A 22,171-nucleotide genomic window follows, 5' to 3' on the forward strand; every position below is an offset into this window, starting at 1 on the left:
CATGGAATCCTTCAACGTGCAGTCATCATGAAATTATAAAGTCCAAATAGTTAGGAGAGGAACAACCAAAAAAATGCTAGACTCTAGTCATGCAGTCCTTGTGCTGACATTAGGACAACCAATCTCCTAGTCCCTGAACTTGTAGTTTTCGAATAATATGTTTTGTAAGGAATCTTATACAATTTTGTTCTTGGTAGAGTCATATTTTCTAACAGGAAACTTTGCATGCAAAAGGCTACCTACTAGTATTTTCTGGCCTGTTTTCTAGCAGTAAAATGGCGGGTGCTGCTAGGCACCGAGCTCCTGTAATGACAGGTCTTTAATGCCTGAGTAGTACTTTCCAGAAGAGGAAATTGGACAGCAGCTAATAAATCTGCTTTCTAAAATAGGGGCGGCCGTACCAGTCTATTTTAAGGCTGGCCGTAAATTAGCTAGGTCCAAACCTTTTATAATGAATGGGAGTACATATTTATAGCCTGAACAACCTAGCTAGTTATGGCACATCAAACTTGTTAGAGAAGAAATATCTAAACAAAAAGGAAATATTAAGATAAATAGATTCTAATTTTCTTTACGTAGAATCCTTGCTAATGAAGCCCCTTTGTTCCCGTCCGTGTATGGACCAATATGCTTGCGTGATTATCCTGGACTTCTACTTTCTATGCGGCAACTTATTTTAATCATCTTGACTCCGTCCAGATAAATTATGCGGAAAATCCATGTATATGGTGCATGCCTCACGTACATGGATACGCATCTTTTTTGCATCTTCCTCCACGCAGCAGCCTCATTATTTTATTCTGATGCATGCACATATTGTATTGCCCTTCTCATGCATGTAAATAATCCTCGTGATATATGCAGAACATGTATTTTTCTCCACACATGTATACGCAGCTGTCTGTCGTGGCACGCCTTGATCTTCACAGTATACCCTCGCATGCGATTCATGCCGATGCATACCGGGCGCCGATGATTTCATAATTCAGATCACATCGAATTTATCAAAATTCAGTGTCAACACACGTACAGTGCATTTTTACACCAGCTGTGTAAGAAACCATGCAACACCATCAGAGGTGGGTGTTGGATCTGTGGACTTGTGGTGGGTGGACCTGCTCTTCTTCCTGGCTGTTGTGCAACAACTTGTGCAGTTCCAGGATCTGAGAAGCATGGGGCGTGTGCCCCCGGCCGATGCATATCAACATGTTGTTTGTTCCTATCCCTTGGGTTAGGACGCTACTACGGCTCTTTTCAAAGCCTTTGTGTGATGGTGCTTCTTCATATCTTGGTGTTTGTTTTGCCGTCTCTCCCTTGCTCTGATGGTAGCTTCAACAACGACGGAGATGGAGATGGAAGACGAATAGTGTGTATGGCAAGCATGAGGAACTGAAGGACTTATTTGTTTTTTTTTTCAAGCAATATCGGGGTGGGGGTGGGGGGGATCCCCACCTACTACTCCCTCCGTTACAAATTATAAGTCATTCCAAAAATCTTGGAGAGACAAAAATTTTCAAGTTTGACCAAATTTATATAACAAGATAATAACATTTATAATACCAATTAAGTATCATTGGATTCTTTGTTAGCTATATTTTCATAGTATATCTATTTGGTGTCATAAATCTTTGTGTTTCTCTCTATAATTTTGGTCAAACTTTGAGATGATTTGATTCTCCAAATTTTTTGAAATGACTTACAATTTGGAACGGAGGGAGTATTAAACTTGAAGGTTTCATACAAACATATCTCCCGGCATTCCAGGAGAGGAGTTATATGAGAGGGATTCAGAGGGAATTAAGGGGAAGGACTTATTTGTAATTTTATTTTTGTCAAGGATCCTTTGTGTAGGTTGGGTTGGATAGCTGTTTCTTCTGTAATCCTTCTATTACGTGCTGGCATTTGGACGTATTCATATATATTTTTTTCTTAAAGTTTAATACAGGCATGTGTACGCTTTAGCGTACAATTATTAAAAAATTCAACGTGCTGCGGGCATGCATGCATGCCGACTTTGAGTAGAAACACGCGCCTAGCTAGCTTCAAGGGCGATCGATCTTCAAGTACGTACGGACGTACAACTCTCGTAACCTATAGACCTCTATATATGATTTTTATATATTTAGTTACTACGTGAACGTGACGTGTGTGAGTACTGGGATTTTTCACATGTGCATATGCATGCTGTGCCACATGTATAGCTGCCATCAAATTAATTAATTATGAATAAAGGTGTGTTTTTCCATCTTTCAAGTATTATAAAAGTGTGACATTCATACCTCGTGTTTTATTTGGTGCAAATTAACCCCTTAACTAACTAAATCGATACATTTATCATCCCTATCTTAGTTTAACAATGAGTGCTATCCTTTTGTGATCTATACCACACAAATCATCTGATTAATCCCTACTTGGAAATGTAACGTGCTAATTAAGTTGAAGATATAAGGACCATAATTAAAAGATCCAGTAAATCCTCAAAATTAAGTACCGATAAAAATTTATCCAAAAAAGTTAACAGATCTTATGCACACCGAATGATTATAACGATTGACTGAGCATAGACGTGGCTAAGCACTTATTAGTTAGATAACTATACATGACACAAACCAATATTATATGATACTAAACCATTGTTAAGTATGGGTGAGGATGATTAATGCACCGATTTAGTTAGTTGAAGGCTTGATTTGCACCAAATGAAACATGAGGGATGAATACCACACTTCTGCAATACTTGAGAGATGAAAAATACTAAACAGATGCTCCCAAAAAATGATTGTAGAACACACCAACTAATTAAAATGACCAGATGCTAGCTTCCCCATCACACCCGACTTGCATCATTCAAAATAAACTACTTCAATGTTTCCATGTATAGAAGTTTGAATCTAGCTGGCAACAAGTACCATACCAAATGGCCGGCCTCTTAGCACACAGTTGAACCCGGGGAGGAAATTCGATTTCCTGATGACAAAGCACATATATATGTTCATATTACACCGTATATGTCAACACCTAGATTGAAATAGTAGCATTATTAAGAACCTAGAAGAGTACGTGCTGCTTTTCCCCTAAAAGTTAGGCGCACATTATTTTTGAATTTTGACTCGCTCTATATTGTACTCCATTCATTCCAAATTATTATATTATTATAAGTCATTTTGGTAAATAAGATATATATTTTTTGCTATGCATCAAGATGAATATTATATTGAGATACATAATAAAACTTACGTATCTAAATTTTGCAAAAATGATCTACAGTTTAGGGAACGGGAGAATATTTTATCATATACTAGCCATATGACTCCACGGACAGCGCGCTGGCGTTTTAAAAATTTCAAATCCATTGAGTCGGGACTATAGCTAGCAACGTGTGCACATGCATGCCCATCGTGGACTCTCCGGTGTACTATACTCCCCTTTGATCTCCTAGTAGCAGCAGGATCCATGTATGAGCTAGCACGTAAGTTAGGCGCGCATTATTCTTGTTAATTACGTACTGGTACGTGCTGCAACTTGCAAGAGCGAGTCTCCAATGCATGCAAGTCCACAAGAGGCAACTGTTCATGGCATGTACTCGTAATTAATACCATCTAATAAGAATCTTGCAACCTCGATCCATGATATCGATCGCCCGTATAGCAACCACTGGCCGGCCTATAAATACCTGATGGTATGCTGACCGATACGCTCAAGGGGCCGGGGGCACACACGGCTGACAACATCCGCAGCTAGCTTAGCTTAGCCATGGCATCCAAGCCCATGGCTTCCCCTGCGCTCCTTTTCCTCGCCGTGACACTCATGCTTGCGGCTTCTGTGCGAGCCCAGGGACGGTCACCACCACGGGCACCCACACCATCTCCACCACGTGCTCCACCTCCATCGACACCACAAGCTCCAACACCTGCACCGACCCATGCTCCTACACCCTCGCCAACCCGTGCTCCAACTCCTGCAATCCGTGCTCCGACACCTTCGCCGACCCGTGCTCCGACACCTTCGCCGACCAGTGCTCCGACGCCCTCGCCGACCCGTGCTCCGACTCCTGCACCGATCCGTGCTCCTACGCCCTCGCCAACCCGTGCTCCCATGCCTGCACCGACCCGTGCTCCGACTCCTGCACCGATCCGTGCTCCTACGCCCTCGCCAATCCATGCTCCCACGCCTGCACCGACCAGTGCTCCGACGCCCTCGCCAACCCGTGCTCCGACTCCTGCACCGATCCTTGCTCCTACGCCCTCACCAACCCATGCTCCCACGCCTGCACCGACCAAGGCTCCGACGCCGTCGCCAACCCGTGCTCCGACTCCTGCACCGATCCGTGCTCCTACGCCCTCGCCAACCCGTGCTCCCACGCCTGCACCGACCAAGGCTCCGACGCCATCGCCAACCCGTGCTCCGACTCCTGCACCGATCCGTGCTCCTACGCCCTCGCCAACCCGTGCTCCCACGCCTGCACCGACCAGTGCTCCGAAACCCTCACCAACCCGTTCTCCGACTCCTGCACCGATCCGTGCTCCTACGCCCTCGCCAACCCGTGCTCCCACGCCTGCACCGACCAGTGCTCCGATGCCCTCGCCAACCCGTGCTCCGACTCCTGCACCGATCCGTGCTCCCACGCCCTCGCCGATCCGTGCTCCCACGCCTGCGCCGGCCCGTGCTCCTACACCCTCCCCGATCCGTGCTCCCACGCCCTCACCAACCCCTGCTCCTACGCCAGCGCCAACCCCTGCTCCTACGCCAGCGCCGACCCGTGCTCCAACACCAGCGCCAACCCTTGCTCCTGCACCTGCACTAACCCGGCCTCCGCCCCCTTCTCGAACTCCTGCACCCACACCCAGTCCAACGCCTGCACCACCCCCTACTCCAGCACCTGCACCTCTGCCGTCCTGCCCTGCCGGCTTCAAAAATTTGTTGGAGTATAAACAAGCCGTTAAAGAGTATGCTAAAAAATGCGTGGTTCTTATTCTTGAGCCTGCGAGCCCGCCGCCGCCGGTGCTGCCCTTCACACCAGGCGTCACTATCCCGTGCACCATAACAACGTGCGTGTGCAAACTCCGCTCCACCCTTTTCCCCAGCCTCGACAGCGAGATAACATGCAATAAGGCATGAACATGAGCGTGCATGCATATGCTGCTTTACGCAACTATTTATTATATTTTGTATGATGAATAATATGCATGTCAGGCATTCATGTGTCGCCTGCATATCGTACGCACTATACTTACGCGCGTTAAGCAGGAGTTGACCCTGCTTCTGTGTACTGTATTGTGTGACAAGCAAGTTTATGTTGTTGTATGTGTGCTCAAAATTATATATATATGCTTACTGGAAGCATGCATATTGTTGCTCTATTACTGAGGGATAAGGACGATTCTCCCCTGTGCAATTGACGAGTGATATGATGGCATTTAGGCAAAAATTAGTTCTTGGATTGGGTGGGTGATTATTATTTGGTAGAAATAATGAATTCTTCTCACGGGCCGGGATTGATGATCAATAGGATATTATTTATTTAGCATGTTTTGAATTGGCTTTTGATATTATATCGTCAATTTCTACCTCCCAAATGACGCTACTTGCGCGTGTTTATTTGCATTTGAAATCTGGGTATTGGAACATTTCTTTCTTTCTTTTGAGGGGTGGGTTGGGTATTCCAACTATGGGTGTTATGGTGTCAGCCTTTGTAAAAAACTGGCGGACAATTTTTTGGTGCCTGACCATCCAATCTCTCCCCCGATCCGCCTTCCGACGGTTCCCATCTGACCATCTCTCCCACCCCGCCGCCCTCCCCTCCCTACGGCCCGCCATCTTCCCCCTCCCTCCCTCTTGCGACCGCCCTCCCCCTCACGCTCACAGTCTGCACGCGCCGCCCAGCCGTGCCGACCCCGCCCGGGCACGCCGTCCCTCTCGCATCTCCATGTTCCCATGCCTTTATCGCCGCCGCCATAGAATGCCAGATCTCGCGTCCGTGCCCATCCCGTGCTATCCATGCACTCCTCGGCAAGTTCCCCTTCCATCCCTGTGCGAAATCAACCATGAATCGTATTGTTGACAGCCAAATTTGGCAAGCCGAGAGGCCGACCGGTCAGACCGGTCTGTCCAGTTCTAGTCCGAGTAGGCTCCGTTTTATTTTATAAATTCTTGTGTAAACCAACTTGGAAAGGGGTACGACTTCTCCGGCCTATAAATATAAAGGCTAAGGCCGATTGAGGTAATTCCCAATCGAATCAATACAATTTACATCTACTTTTGTTCTCTCAAACCCTAGCCTTTTCAAAACCCTAATTGCTGTTCTTCCTGCGTCTCGACGGCGTTTGAAGGCGTTCTGAGTGGCTTGCCGACCTCAGAGCAACCCTAGCTGTGCGAGCTCTGACGGGTCCCTCCTGAGTTCACGTTCCTAGGTTTACGCGATTCTCTGCTCAACACCGGTTAGACTGGTCTGTGGAACCGGTCAGACCGGTCCGCCAGGATTTCGCTGGTTCTGGTCGTTTTGACAATCAATCGCGTGTTCTAACGCACTTGAGTGTGTTGGCGCTATAGTTGTCCATGCAGCACGAGGCCCGGCAGCCCGCCCGGAAGCCCGTTTATTGCCCCGGCCTGCTGTGTGCCCGGGCTGGCACGGCCTGGCAAGGCGTGCCGGGTATGGGCCGCTAGCCCAGCATGCCGGGCGGCACAGCCCGGCACGGGGGGATCATGCCGGCCCGGTGCAAGGCCTGCTGCCCCCAACGGCCGGGAGCGGCCCAGCAAGCCGCCAGCCCAAAATCCCCCCCACCCCCCGCATACATAACCCCCCACCCCCGCGCCCCGTAACCTTAACCCTAATCCCCATTTCCCCGCCCCGACTCCGCTGGATCTAGCCGCTTCCCCTTCCCCGACCCCGACTCCGCCAGTCCGCCCTGCCGGCCGCCGCCTCCTCGCGACCTCGCCTCCCCTCTTCCGCGGTGCACCTCCTCCTCATCTCCGGTGAGTAGATGTAGATCCCAGTAGTACTCGCCGACTCGCGTGCTCGCCGCCTCGAGCCCTCATGGCTCGGGGGCTCCTCTCGTCGTCGCCGACTCCGACCACCTTCCTGTCCCCTGTCCTCTCCTCCTTCAAATCACCATAGGCGTGCATCTCGCCGCCGTCGGCCGTCCCCGTCTTCGCCTCTCGTCTTGCTTCGGCTCCGGGCTCCGGCTACGCAGGTAACCCTAACCCTAACCCTAGTTCTTAGATCTGTTCTTCTCGTTCTTCTTGTTCGTGTTCTTCTCGTTCTTCTGTTCTTCTTCTTCAGTTCTTGGTAACCCTAACCCTAACCCTAACCCCACCTCCTCTGTTCCTATAGGTCTTGTGCCGGCTGCTTCTGTGGCTCGGCGCGGAGCCGCTAGTCGTTGAGGAATGGAGCCGACGAGGTCATCGGGAACTCGTGATGGACGATATGGAGGAGTACACCATCAACGACGACCTCAGGGTGTGTGGGCTCCCCGACGACGATGTGGACGAGCTGGCATCTGGCAGCGAGGCATTGTTCGGTAGCTCTGATGCTCCGATCAATGTGGAAGGCAGTGATGATGCCGGTGCTGCTGGAGGTGCAGGTTCTGGTGCTGCGACCCCTCCTGTGATGCCGTCCTCTACTCCATCAGTCTCTACTGGCACCAGCACACACATCTTAGTGTTGTCATCCATTTTGTTTCTGCTGATTGGGAGTTAGAGAAGAGGGTCATTGGTCTTAGGCTAATTGATGTTTCACATTCTAGTGCCAACATTGCTGAACGTGTTCAATCTGTTGTTACTGAGTTTGGTTTGAAGGATAAGGTGTTTTCTGTCACACTTGATAATGCTTCCTCAAATGCTTCTGCCATGGCTAGACTTATTCCTAATTTTCTTGGTTACCTTGGTCCTGACCCTGAACCACTTGGCACAGAGCGAACAGTGCATGGTCTCTTGCACCAGCGCTGTGCTTGCCACATTATAAACCTCATTGTCAAGTCTGGTTTGAAGAGAATCAACTCATATATTGGTATTTCTTAACTCTTACAGAGAAATCCGCAAGCGCATGGAAATGCCGTTGTAGCACTTCACCCGGGAGTATTGAGGGTATCGTATTTTCCACGAGGAACGGGTGTGTAACTGTCTTCTAACTAGATTACCCCGAAGAAGATAAGAGATAGAGAGACCTTAGGGTAGTGTGGTTCTGATCTAAGGATGGGTTCAAGGGAAGATGCACTAATGTTTTCACTCGCTCACTTCAGGCACCGGTCTGACCTTGGTCTGCTAGGGACCTCAAGTATCGCTCTATGTCGTACCCAGGCGGGGGGGGTGCACTAACCACGCAGACTGTCTCCGTAGCGGACGGACAGAGTTGTCACCACCTGCTGTCTACCCTACAATACTAGCTGAGTACGAGACAAACAAAGGTAATCTAAGGCCCAGACACCACGCCTATACCTTCGACTACTACTCTAGAGTTGCGCAGGGTTATCCCATCTTTATCAGATCCCTCTTCTAGAGTATCCGCTACGAGAACGGACGATGAACTCGCGAACGAATGAGAATAAAAGAATAACTTTACTAGAACTTACCGAATAGAAGAACCCGGATATGTACTCCAAATATACTGTATCCGTAGAGGTACAAAGCCGAAGAGACGCCGACAAGTCCGGCTCTTCTCCGAACTCCTTCCTCACACACTCCCTAGGCTAATGATACAAAGAGGTGGAGCCTCTCTACTCTTCTCCTTCACATATGAAATGGTGTGTGTGTGAGAGGTGGAGGGATCCCCTTTTATAGTCTTCAGGGTCGGTTCCCGCCAAAAGCATATATGGAAGGTGATTAGGAGGAGTAGGGGGCACGCCACGTCGAAGTGCACCTGGACGAGAGGCCGGCCAGGTTCGGCCGACCCAGGGGGTTGGCCGGCCTGTTATCGCCATAAATTAACAGGGTTAATTAATGGGCCGAGGGCAAGTTGGGCTTAGTGTAAAAATTAAAGAAGGCTTGTGAATCGGCTGTGTTACCACCAGAATTTGGTCGAGAAGGATATGGGCCGAAGCTGCCGATGGGCCTACACAGATTGTCCAGGGAAGAGGCGATTGTGGTCCATGCCAAGAGCTGATGGGCTCTTCTTATCTGTGTGCGTCGGGAGCCGATGGGCTCTCTTTATCTGTAATCATTAGAGATAGATTAGTTTTCGTATTGGACTAGGTTTTGTTTAACTTGGTTGTCAAGTCTACAAGACTATAAATATGTACCCTATGACATTCGTAAAAGGAGAACGACATCACGTCTCACAACAACAATTCTCGGCGCACCGCCACCCCTAATCCTAGGGTTTCATCCAAGTAAGCGTCATGCTGCCCTGATCACTTCTTGTGATCAGGGCAGTATTGTTCTTATTTTAACCTTGGTATTACTCGTACTGAAGTATTTTTGATGGCGAGTAGTGCTAGTTATCCTGGTATTCGTAGCATGACCTTTAGTAGATCTATCATGCTCTTGTTGTTTATCATCTACGAATATCATGTTATCTCTGCGTGATCACATTTTAATCTTATATTAATTCTCGTTGCAGAGAGTTAGTCGCGTAGAGATAACACACTGCTTCTTTTCTATCTAGTAGATCTAATATGTTATGGTTTGTTCTTATACGTAAAAATCGGCCTAATATCTGCTAGGTTAGGCCTTGCAAACGGGTTGGATGATCCGGCGACGTATTAGATGCTTTGATTTGATCTTAATAGGGATTGATCCGGGAATCAGTTTTCGCTTATTCTTAGACCTCTTTTCTGGTTAAAGTTTGGTTATCTATTACGCTCGTTAGGCCTAATTACATGTAGGATGTTCCGATCTAGCAGTGAAGCTTTTACTGTCGTGGATTGGATTAACTAGATCTAATTGAAGCAATTTTTGCAGTTATTTGCTTTATTTATTAACATCCAGATATGCAGATCTGATCTGACACCGGGACTCGATCGGCTCTTTAAAGCCGATGCAAGAGTCGTCCCGGGGAGCCGACCACGGCTCGGACTAATGTTTACACGTGTTTGTGCATGCAGGCAAACCATCGAGAGCACGTTTGCACCTTCTTGATCGGGTATAGGTCAGGTGGAACGCCCTGCATCTCCAGAAGCATCGGCGTGTGCCAGGATTTGGGTCGTTGACCGAGGGACCGGTGCCAGCCAGCGCCCCGGCAGCCTCCCGGCTCTTCGTGTTGCCTGTCGCTACTCGCCGGTGGGTTTTGACCGACAACACGGCCCCACCTGGTCGCCTCTCGTCCTTATCTTCCTCGGGGAGTCTGATCTGTGGGCCCATGTCAAGATCTCGTGGTGCATTTTCCTTGGTTCCCCTGTTTGCTCTGACATGTGGGCCCTCCTTGTAAGTGACACGTTTCAGTGTGGATCTTTTGTGCATTTTTCATCGTGTTCACTTGTGTTTTCCCTCTTTTACAGATGTGGGTGCCTGCAGATGACAATTCACCAAAACTCGTGGAAATGGTTAGTTGTAAGCCCTATATCTATGTTTGGTGATTATTTCCGATAAAAAAACTGCAAGAGTTGACGGTCGAAAACGACACTTAAGGACCGTCAACAACACCCCCACACTTAGTCCTTTGCTCGTCCTCGAGTAAAGTTTGAAGGACCAAGGTGGATGCTACTCCTTGAATTCAACCTGCATACAAGTTATTCCAATCTTCTTCTCACCCTTGTGAATTTTTGTCTGGCTACCATGCAGTCTTGGGTGATTGAACAAAGGAACGACTCAGAATTCAGGCTCTTGACTCTTCCTGCTTAGCACCTGGATGTTTTATTTTAAAACAAAGATATAGCCTTGCTCCTCAAATTACTCTCTGGATCACTCTTTTTGTTTTATATCCTCAACAAGGCAAAGATGCTGCCATCCTTCTCCTACCATTTATTCAGGCTTATGTGGGGCTCAGGGTAGGAATGGAAGGGCATGTTTGACTTGATTGTATTGCTGAGTCAAAAACAAGATCCGAGCAGAAACGAGTCATACAGTCTGATCAAGATGTGCAAGTGTTATCCTAGCAATCGCCAAAGGGCATCTTGTTCAGATATATATCTACACCGGAGATATTCACTTATTTCATCTCTAGCTATGTTATTCTCTTTTCTATTCTGTAAAAGTTGAAAGTAAATATTGGCTTGATCTAGACCTTGTTCACATATTTACATAGGTATTTCAGGAGTCTACTTTGATTGACATATTCGACGTTTATGTGTGCTTGATATTTTTTTAGTAGAGTTATATTATATGGAACTACCCATTCATTTTTAATGTTGCAATTGTTTCTTCGTACGTGTATATCTGTGTTTCTTCTCTTGTACTTAGTGAATCCATTTTCATCGAATCTTGTTTCCTATTCATAATCTTTTGGGAAATATTTCGAGCATTTTCCTTTTTTCATACATGAGCAATTGGGGTTGATACTCCCACATGGTCCATGTATCATATGTTCGGCTACAAGTACATATCCTAAGGGATCTTCATTTGGATCTGGAATCTCAGCTGAGATTATTCGATCAATTAGCTCTAAAGTTGTTTCAGCTCGATCTTTGGACAGCCATACTAAAATGTGTACATGAGGTAATCCCCTTTTCTGAAATTCTATGGAATACAAAATTGCATTTACAGGTCCAAATATTGAACTCGATCCTATATCATGCAACATTTCTTGCAATTTCATATGAAATACCCGTACTATTATATCGGGCCGATCATTAGGTTGTTCGCCATCTGAAAGCATTTCGAGTATTTCATGCCGTGGTGGATTGCATGTGAATGTGATAAATAGATCAGGAGGTCCATACACACGGCATATGGTAATACCATCATGATAATTCTGTATCATATATCTTTTACATCCTACATGGCTTGATGGCAGCAGTGTTTGTTTGCCGATTTCACTACCCTCTTTAGCTCCCTTTTCAACCGCGTCTACTATTCCTTGTAGGTATTCCACTCTTATTTTGTCTTGGTTTTGTGCAATATATTGCAATCTATCTTCATCCTCGCATGCTCGAGCATCCACTACGATCTGTTTTGACAGCCGGCCATAGCAAATATATGGATTTGGCTGACCTTTTCGGTAGTGTACTTGGTATTTAAAGTAGTCGTGCATTGTTAATTTCTTTCTTTTACTTTCTGATTTTTTTGTTGGTGTCCTGATAATACATTTGCATGTGATATCCAGGTTCTCCATATGGAAATAGAAGAGGGTATTGTAGTGGCATATAAGCCGGATGCAATATAGATATGTGCTGTAGCCCATGCTTTTTGCTTTGCACAATAATATCGCGTTTATAATTTTCTAATGATAGCTCACCCACTATTAGTATAGCTAATTCATTGATATTTGGCATTTCACGCTCGGTAAGCTCTTAACTATCAGTTCCTACAATGCGGATGCTTACATCTACTCCTTCATGTTCTCTTAGTATATCACGTGCATGTCTAAATTCTTTTACTATGGGATTACATTCATCTAGCATTTTTGTCAAGCTGCCAACAATTTCCGGATCTAAATCAGCACTTTCAGGATCTTCTTTGTTTACAGCACGGATTCTATTTGCAATCTCATTTTCTGTGTCAGGATCTAAATCTCATTTGCTGAGCAAATTGGGGTCTCTCGTTTGGTTTTGGCAATAAAGATCCGATACGGTGATGAACTTGACCATTAATTCGAAATACACATGGTCCATTGCCCTGGTTTATTGATTTGTCAATATTTGCACCCATAGATGTAAAAGAAAATATGCTGTTATATTGCCTTATTCTCTGTCTGAAATGTTTAGATTTGCTACCATCATTATGATTAAGTAGGTTCATTAATGGTTCTGGTGGATTGTTAAAAGGTGGGAGTTTAATCTTCCCTTCCTTGCAGCATGAACTATATGTAACCTTTGTGCGAACAGATTTTTTTCTTTCTTCGTACCAGAACACTGCACCACAGTGTTGGCATTCATTATTTGCCTTGCCATAGTATGATCTATATGGATATGGTGTTTTTAGGTGCTCGATATATTCGGCAGAGAAATAGCTATTATTCATTGGATTGATATAGTATGGTGTTTTCTTTTCCAAGTACATAATAGTTTTTCTTTTTCGTTCCTGTTTTTTCTCTTCATCTGTTTTTTGTAGAGCAATATCTACTTTTGAGGGCCTCTTAGTACGTGGCATTTTTACTATGACACATAATATTGTTCGAATTACAAAACAAAATATTAGTAATTATTCCAAAGAAATTAAATATACAATAAATACTACAGGTTACAAGTGTTGCACAAATATGACATATTAGAGGTCTATTTTGAATAGTTTACATGCTCAGAAATATTAAAAAAAAAAGTAAAAACAGATGGAAATATTGTGCTTATTTGTTTAATTAATAATTTCCTAGTTGAACATATGTAAATGATCTTGTCTGGTTACATGAGAATGTAATTCAGATTGCAGTGAAATATTCATGTATATTATGTATAAAATGGGCAAGATCTTGTTCCTCTTACCTCTTTGCAGAGAACTTTGTTTGAGTTGTACACCTGTAACCATTAAATTAAATTTTTAATGATATTAGTACTATGTAACACATAAACTAAATATAACATGTGTATTGCTGATTGTTTTTCCTTTTGCATGGAGAAGAAACATGAGAGATGTCCTGGATGACAAATATGACAGATTGGATGCCTATAACTAAATATAACATGAGAGGGATGATAGATTGAAATATAGTACTTATTTATGTAATTTAAATTGGAGCGAAATAATTTTTGTATAAAATAGGCAAGGTATTGTTCCTTTTACCTTTTTGCACAGAACTTTGATTGAGCTGTAAACCTGCAAACATTAAGTTATGTATTAGTTTTTTGTGAGATTAAATATGACATATGTATTGCTGATTGTTTTCTGCATGCACATAGAAGAAACAAAAGAGACCATGCTTGTTAAAATAAAATTCTGTTGATGTTATTTGAAAATAGAAATTGAATGGCATTTTGTCGAATACTTTGCAGCTAGTGGAGGCAATGTTAGTTGCCTTTGCGTGTGCTTCCAAGTTGTGAGCAGTAGGCTCGAGTCAGGAGCAGCAGGCAGGCTCTGCGCAGCTCGACCGTTGAAGCTTATCTTGCAACTCAATGGGGTTACGGAGGTCATGGGGCAGGAGACTACGGTCGACGAAGGACAGGAGCTGGGCGCAGGATGGGGTGCTGTGGAGGATCTGGAGGAGGAACCCGATCCACTCGCTTTCCGGATGGGGTGCCGTGGAGGATCTGGAGGAGGAAGCCGATCCACTCACTTTCCTTCGCTGCTGCTGTTGTGTCGCACCGATCTGGGCTGGCGCTCGGCCTTCAAGTGGGGGACGCGCAATGGCTCTCGACCCTGCCGGCGTGCCGCCGCCGGGGCCCGACGCCGTATGTTCGCTCCCCTCCGACGCGGCCGCAGCCGCCGCGCTTGGCACGGCGATGGGTAGGGAGCCACCAGAAGAGCTGGACACCAGGTACGGTGTCCGACGTGAGAGGCGGCGGCGCCCGCGACGTGGACCGCGCGCGCGACAGGGAGCGACCACACGCCGTGGGACTCCTGCAGCGGGGCGATGGTCTTGAGGGCGAGATCGAGGGCCTTCCAGTGGTGCTCCGCGGCCTCCAGAAACGCGAGTCCCGCGGGCTTGGCATCCGTTGCCGCCGCCGCCGCAGGGAGCCATCGGAGGAGCTGGACACCAGGTACTCGTATGGGGTCATGGGCCGCGGTTCGCTGGCGCCGGCGGAGGCGGCGCGGCTTGCGGCCTCCTCCCGCTCTGCCTCATCGTGGGCCTCGCGGGTGGCAGTTTTCTCCAACGATTTCAAAGGTATGGGATGTAGCTATTACTAATTCACCGGTGGCTTAAATTGTATTCATAGGATGTAAAGGAAAAAAATAAAGAAAAGGGCAACAAAGGAAAGAATCATAGAAACAATGCTCAAGACGTCATTAAACATTCCATACCTGATGATGGGGATTGCCGGTTTGAAGTTCTTTTCCTTACGGTAGCTTTTTCTTCCCTCCTTGGCGTGTGAATGGGGAGCTTTTGATTTTAACCTGTGTGAAGTTCAAAGGTCACTTCCCTGATGGTGACGTAGTGTAGAAGGCCAAGAGTCTTTTCAGAAATCTCCAGAGTGAGCCAATACCCTCCTACGTTGTTAGGTGGCCCTTTGTTTTCCCCATTTTTTATGTTACATGCTTCATCGACAGTTGATTTAGACCCTGTTTGTTTGGTTTACAAAAGACTCTAGCCCCTCCAAAAGACCCTGGGTCTAAAAAAAAGTCACACTCTGTTTGTTTTCAATGATTAAAGGGACTAAACCTCATTAAATGGTGTGTTCAAAAGACATTTTTACCCCTTCTCCCTACATGCATGCGGATAGGGTAGGGGGCAGTAGGTGGAATTGTAGAAAAAAGTCCCTAAAAAGCTCCTCAAGAGGGTTTCTTCAAAAAAGTCTCTACCCTAAAAAAAATCCCTAAAAATCCCACCTATTTGGTTTAAAAGTCTCATAAGTCCTAGCGACTTCAAAAGTCCCTCAAACCAAACAAGGCCTTACATATCAATGGCTGGTAAAAATAAAGCTTACGTGGACGTATTGGGATTTGAGGGAATGCACCAGGTTTAGTTGTTAAGATTCGTAGGGTCTATTTGCTATGGCTCCAGCTCTAAGATCCGTATTAAAACTAAAGTTTGTAAAATAGATTAAAATGTTTCATATTTTATTTTAAATCTAAAATAAAAGTATAATGATTCGGTAAGAGATCCTTAATTTATTTACAACTTTAACTCTAAGAATTTTTGGACTCTATAAGAACTCGAATTTTCTAGAGCTAGAGCCATATGAAACACGCCCTTAGCTTGGAGCTTTGTTTTTGTGGGATAATAGAGGTAAACCTAGCTCTAGATTTACCATGGTGCACACCACCTTCTCAAGGGCGTTTGCATACACCACGACTAATAATGAAATGGAAGCATGTGTGTACGAATGTAGTCCGGTATAATGCATATTTACTCGTGAGTTTTTTTTTTGTTTAAGTATTAAATGTCACAAGACACCTCGTCATCTTGCTTACCGTAGGTAGCAAAAGGCCACAAGCCCAACAGAAGCCTGCAAAGTGCACAAGACGCTTTATTCCAAAAAAAAAAAGTGCACAAGACGCATGAGGCGGCAGCCGGCAGCAACGGTCTAACGGCGACCAAACGGCTAGTAGAATTTACTGTGCCACAGGGTCAACACTCAACAGTCCCATCCCAATCCCATGGAGATAAAACCAAACCAATCCTCACTCACTCCGCCGTGGTCTTGTTTGCCATTCAAAAAAATAAAATCTCGTATGCATAAAGTATTAAATAAAGTCTATTTGTAAAACCGTTTTAGAGATGGGTGTAACTTTTCGTGACGATCTAATGACGGTAATTAATCGATGATTGGCTTCAGCGATGCTACAGTAACCATCTTCTAATCGTACGATCAAATGCCTTATTAGATTTTTCAAGATCACTGGAGTTGATTTTGTAAACTATCTTTATTTGACACCGTAATTAACACTCAAAATATCACTATTCATAGCACGCTAAAATGCTAGCTCGAACTAAATCAGGCTCATGTTTGCTTGCTTCCACTGGCTTCGATTCCTTTGGCTCTCTCTCCCTCTCCGTCGTCACCCGGCAAAACCCCACAGAACCCAAAAAGACGAGAAACATCATCAGCTTTACTCCACGCACGAGTCCCACTCCCCATGGACGGCGAGCTCGAGGCGCAAGACCTAGCTCCGCCCACCGCCGCCGGCGGCCTAGAGGGCAGGGTGGAGGTCGACACCTCTGCGCCCTTCAAGTCCGTGCGCGAGGCCGTCGACCACTTCGGCGGCAGCGCCGCCTGGAGCTCCCACCTCATCAGACGCATGTTCGCGCCCCCAAAGGTGACCGCTCTCTCTCTCTCCTCACTTCTTCCTTGCGCGGTCCAAGTTTGTGTCTTGACTAGCTGTAGAATATTGTGGTACAACGAGCTCTGCTTGAGTATAATGTAGTAGTATTGTCTTAGCGTATGGTACTGTGATCTTGGTTAGTTCTGCACTCGATTAGTTGCCTGCGGTTCCTAGATTTATGGGGAATGCGGCTAGGAAATCTGCAATTGATATCTGTTTCTTCCTTCATTCTGGTGCAGAAACAGGAGCGAACCGAGGAATTGACCAATCTGGAAGAGCAGACCCTGCAGCTAGAGAAGGAGCTCAGCATCAAAGAAAGGGAGACGCTTGATGTGCTGAAAGAGTTGGAGTCCACCAAGAAGGTGATTGCAGATTTGAAGCTAAAGGTGCAAAACCAGAAAGCTTGTACATTTTCCATCTCTGAGGAGACGGACCAAGTTGCGGCACCCACTGAAGAAGGACCTGCTGAAAAGAAGTCTGAAAATGTTGAACCTGAAGTGCGTACGCCTAGCCAAGATGCACAGCTGCAGCAGGCTCCTGGTTCTTCAGTGCTCAAGGCGCTTGAGCAGGCCAAAGCTAACTTAAGCAGGACCACAAGTGATTTAGCAGCTATAAGGGCCACCATTGAGTCGTTACAGAATGACATCGCAAAAGAGAAAGTCTTGGTGGAGAGAAGCCGGGAGAAGGTGCGCACCAATACCACATTGATTTCGTCACTTGAGGATGAACTGGACCAGACCACACAGAAGTTGCAGACTCTGAGGGACCTGCAGAGGAGGCGTCAAGATCCATCAGACATCTTCATCGAGATCAAGAAGATGACGTCTGAGCTAGAGCAGCTCAGGAACACGGCAAATGCATCGAAATCTGAAGCTGTTAACTTGGCTGCTGAAATTGAGCAAATGAGAGCTAGCATTGGCACTGCTGAGGTGAGATGTCTTGCAGCCAAAAAGATAGAAGAGGCGTCGAGAGCAGCAGAAGCTCTTGCACTTGCTGAGATCAAGATCCTACTAAGCAATGAAGCTTCATCAGCTGAGGGTCTCCACGGCGCAGATAGAGTGGACCTTTCATTGGAAGAGTACTCTGAGCTTACTGACAAAGCTCAAGAGGCTGAGGAATTGTCAGGAAAGAAAATTGAAGCTGCAACGGTGCAGGTTGATGAAGCCAACCAGTCAGAATCTATCTCCCTTAGGAAGCTGGAAGAAACTCAATTACAAGTTGGCGAATGTAAGAAGGCGCTACAGGAGGCCCAGAAGAGGGTGGATGCTGCCAACCGGGGCAAGATTGCAGTAGAAGAGGCTCTTCATAGATGTCGATCTGCAACTGGACATAAGAGACGTTCATTCCATGACCATCCCAAGTTCAAGCATGCAGCACCGCGTTGCAAAGTTTCTCATAGTTTGGATATCATGGAAGAGTACTCTGAGCCAACATTGTCGATTGGTCAGATATTGAGTATGAAGCTAATGGGGCCTGATGGGTATGACAAAAGTGTTTGGGACAATACGAGTGAAACTTCTAATGTGTCACTTGGGCAGATTCTGAACCGAAGGCGTGCCGTTGTGTATAGCAGTGATGCGGCTGCTCACAAGAAATTCTCAGGAAAAAGGAAGAAGTTTGCATTTACTGGACTCTCAGTTTTATTGGCAAGGCAAGCCAAGAGCAAGAAGAAAAAGGAATCTCATTAGAACTACTGATGTCAACTTGTCCAGAAAAAGACATCCTTTGCAGTCTGTTAACTTGGACCCTTGTTTATGTTCTCGTAATCTAGTACTGTCTGTAGTCTACCTAGCTAGTTTTTAACTTTGACCCTGTATTTGCAGATGCCTAGATCATTGATTTATCGGTGCCTCCATGTAATCTGTACTTCCATAGCAGGCTAGCAGCTAACTATTGATGTTGCTGATTAGTAGTTATCATGTAGTACTGTGTGAACATGAAATGTATCAATATCACTAGTAGTTGATATCAATACACCTGAACATAATGTTCTCTGATTTAGCGATCTCTTCTTTCTTAGATGGTGGTCTGGTTTTATTTTTTGCAAGCCCTTTTGTTTGGTGCTCTGAGATGGGTAGATCTTGGTTGGGATAAGATATCAGTATGGTTCGTGGAGAAGGAATGACCCAATACAATCAATAAATGGACCTGTTGGTTGCGCACTCGGAACGGGAGGTGGCGATGGCCTCTGGTGGAGGAGGACAATCAAGGCTTTTGGCATAGTTACTTCAGATTTTGGCTTCAGTCAACTACTATCAGCCCACTTTGTTATCTGTCACAGGATTAAAAAGGAAAAAGAAACCTGTGCGTGATGCACAAATGGTGGCCTCTGGTGGAGATGGGGAAAAAAACCTGTTCAAATTTTGGCATCAGTCAATTACTAGTATCAGTCAGAGGATAGTTTTAGGTCGCTTAATTTTGGCTTCTGGCTGTGTTGATTGCTGTGCACCCTCATGCTCTTGGAAGAAAAACGGGAAGTTTCCTGTCTGAAAAGAAGTTGAATAATGGTGCAGATTTGTATACGCGAGTATAATACAGTTAAGTAGATTAGAAACATGACTTAAGGAAGAAGTCGATATGTCCGAGTGGTTAAGGAGACAGACTTGAAATCTGTTGGGCTACGCCCGCGCAGGTTCGAACCCTGCTGTCGACGCATAACCTTTTTATTTTCTCTCTTATATGGTTTTGGGCTGGGCCTGCTCCTTTTTTTTTCCATTCTGAAGGTGAGCCTGCCTTCCTCATCTTGGGCCTCTCTTTTTATTTTCTATCTTATATGGTTTTGGGCTGGGCCTGCTCCTTTTTTTTCATTCTGAAGGTGAGCCTGCCTTCCTCATATTGGGCCTCTCTTAGTCCTCGTAATGTTGTGCCGCTGATTGTCATGTTGAATGAAATCGTTTTTTTTTTTTTGAAATTATGTTGAATGAAATCGTGAAGCACGCTGCAATCACGCATGCAGCCAGAAGCATCTCATCCTTGGGCATCAATGGTAATCGCGTGCGTACCATGAGTTCCGGCCAGTTCCTCGTCGGAATGCAAAGACTAACAGATGCAGTACAGAAACCTGTACTACATGGTTACCAATTTTTGATGAGTTTTAAAATTAAATATGATGAGAGCCTATATATATATAAAACCCATTTGAAGGTGCAGCCGTGGAGGCGGCGGACTTCGACCATGGTGGTAGCAGATAAAGGGGTCATCGGGGCCTGGCGTTTGTGCGGAAGGGGAAGAGGAGGTACTTTGGGCGAAACCATTTCCTCCACCACTAGCGTCTTCCCCCTGGGGTGAAAACCATGTCCTTTGTTGGGTGTGTGATGTTGGCACTTTCGACGTCGTGCCCTTCTCGAAGGCGTCACACCTGGAAGTCGTCATGGCCTCGATGTTTGTTGTCTTCGGTGTTCACCCTTCATCTCTCGGCGGTCGCCTAGCTAGTGTGAGGGGACTGATCCTGTGATGTGAAGTTGGAGCTGCTGCGTTAAGAGATGTAGCTCGGCAACAAAAACATAGGGCGGACTGTCCTTCATCCTTAGGAGTTGCTGGTGGTTGGGCGGTCACCGAAAGTTTGGCCTTGTTCGCATTAGGAAATCGAAGCTGCTGCAAACCAAAGCTGCTGCAAACCAACTTCGCAACAATGACTCGTTGTAGTGTTGTGCTGTTTTGTTGATATAACACTTTTGGGAACATCAAAACGAACTACCCATTGGATTCGTACACGACGGTACCCCAGGGTTTCAAATCTCGGCCGGGAACCGCCGGTTTCCGGGTTTTTTTCCCGTTCCCGGTCCGGTCCGGGACGGTAAACCGGGTCCGGTTTTTTATATTTTATGTTTCTAAATCCAAAAATACAAAAGTAATTTTTTTGTGCTACTGTTCCGGTTTTGAACAGTGTCACCGGTTTTTGAAACCCTGCGGTACCCATGTCAGATGTCTCCGTCAGCTATAGTATACTACCCCTAGCATATCTCTTTTCTGTTGCGCACCAGCAGCCATAAATAACTAGCTAGCCTTTTGTGTGGCAGGGAGACGTGGCCGTTGCGGCGTGCCAAGGGCCGGCTGCCACGCGCGTGCACGACGCGGTGCAGTACGTTCCACGCATATATAGTATTTCGTTCCCCGAGTATCCTAGCTAGTCATGCCTATATTATCGTTAATTGCGATATGTTTAGACGCTACTAGAGAATATATCGACGCAAACACCTCATCACCATTGTTTTAATTCGAACTGGCGGTAATAACCTCAAACCGCTAGTGGTAGACCTGATCATAGGCCACTCGACTCGATCCGTCCAAAGAAAATCCCGACCCAACAGGGCTCGGGCCAAAATGTTTGATGTGAAATCCCAAAAAACCCAACACAACCTAACCCAATCCAAAAATTATATATAAAAAGTTGAGTTCTACCCGACACAAACCAACCATATACTGGGTCAGGCTCGGACAAAAAAATCCAATCCCATAATTTCTTTTAACCCGATCCGACGGATAATTAGATTATTCGATAGTGATACAATCACCACCCTATTTTATATTCCCCTCCTCTCTTATCTGACTGTAGCTCGCTTCTCTCCCTCGCGCCCCATCCTCTCCCTTCTCTCCTCTGCTGCCCCCTCCCATAGTCCCATCCTTAAGCCCGGTTTAGTTCCAGCGCAAAAAAAAAAAATCATTGGAATCTTACTAATTTGAAGTATTAAATGAAGTCTATTTATAAAAAAATTTACACAGATGAGTTGTAAATCGCGAGACAAATCTAATGATGTTAATTAATCCATAATTAATTAATAATTAATTGATGGTTACTGTAGCATCACTGTTGTAAATCATGGATTAAGTAGGCTCATTAGATTCGTCTCGCGGTTTACAGCCCATCTATGCAAAAAGTTTTGTAAAAAGACTTCATTTAGTACTACATGCATGTATTGAAACGTTCAATGTGACGGTTTTTTATGTTTACGGGTTATAGGGTGGAAACTAAAGGGCCTTAATTACACAGTGATCCGGTTTTCAGCAACCGTACGTACGTGATGGTGTTGTCCGAAAGCTAAGGCAGACTTCATCACCGTACACGGTGACGCACGCGCTGTGTACACGTACGCTTTGACATATGCGAATATAGGATACGCGTGTGTGATCGAGCATGATTTTGTTCATTTCCAGCTTTTTTCTTGAAAATGACACGACGGGTGAATGGGTGATTATTAATATTCCAGCCTTTTCCAAGCCCGTTGTT

The 22,171-nt window shown here is 45.6% G+C and overlaps 2 protein-coding genes and 1 non-coding gene across 3 annotated transcripts; all 3 read left to right on the top strand.

Annotated features, from left to right (window-relative positions):
* The first annotated feature begins 3,453 nt into the window (after positions 1–3,453).
* Positions 3,454–4,931, top strand: LOC120662967 (NFX1-type zinc finger-containing protein 1-like). The gene is made up of 2 exons (XM_039942009.1): positions 3,454–3,469; positions 3,835–4,931. The coding sequence occupies exons 1-2, from the start codon at positions 3,454–3,456 to the stop codon at positions 4,929–4,931; spliced, it is 1,113 nt and encodes a 370-aa protein (XP_039797943.1).
* Positions 4,932–14,199: 9,268 nt separating this feature from the next.
* LOC120662968 (WEB family protein At2g38370-like) lies at positions 14,200–18,945 on the top strand. The gene is made up of 4 exons (XM_039942011.1): positions 14,200–14,845; positions 16,056–16,093; positions 16,621–16,938; positions 17,184–18,945. The coding sequence occupies exons 1-4, from the start codon at positions 14,200–14,202 to the stop codon at positions 18,630–18,632; spliced, it is 2,451 nt and encodes an 816-aa protein (XP_039797945.1). The 3' UTR covers positions 18,633–18,945.
* Positions 18,946–19,515: 570 nt separating this feature from the next.
* On the top strand, positions 19,516–19,597 carry TRNAS-UGA. Its single transcript has one exon. It is a non-coding gene; the product is annotated as a tRNA-Ser (tRNA).
* The last annotated feature ends 2,574 nt before the right edge of the window (positions 19,598–22,171 follow it).

This window comes from Panicum virgatum, chromosome 2N, assembly GCF_016808335.1.
Source record: "Panicum virgatum strain AP13 chromosome 2N, P.virgatum_v5, whole genome shotgun sequence".
In the NCBI taxonomy this organism is placed as follows: domain Eukaryota; kingdom Viridiplantae; phylum Streptophyta; class Magnoliopsida; order Poales; family Poaceae; genus Panicum; species Panicum virgatum.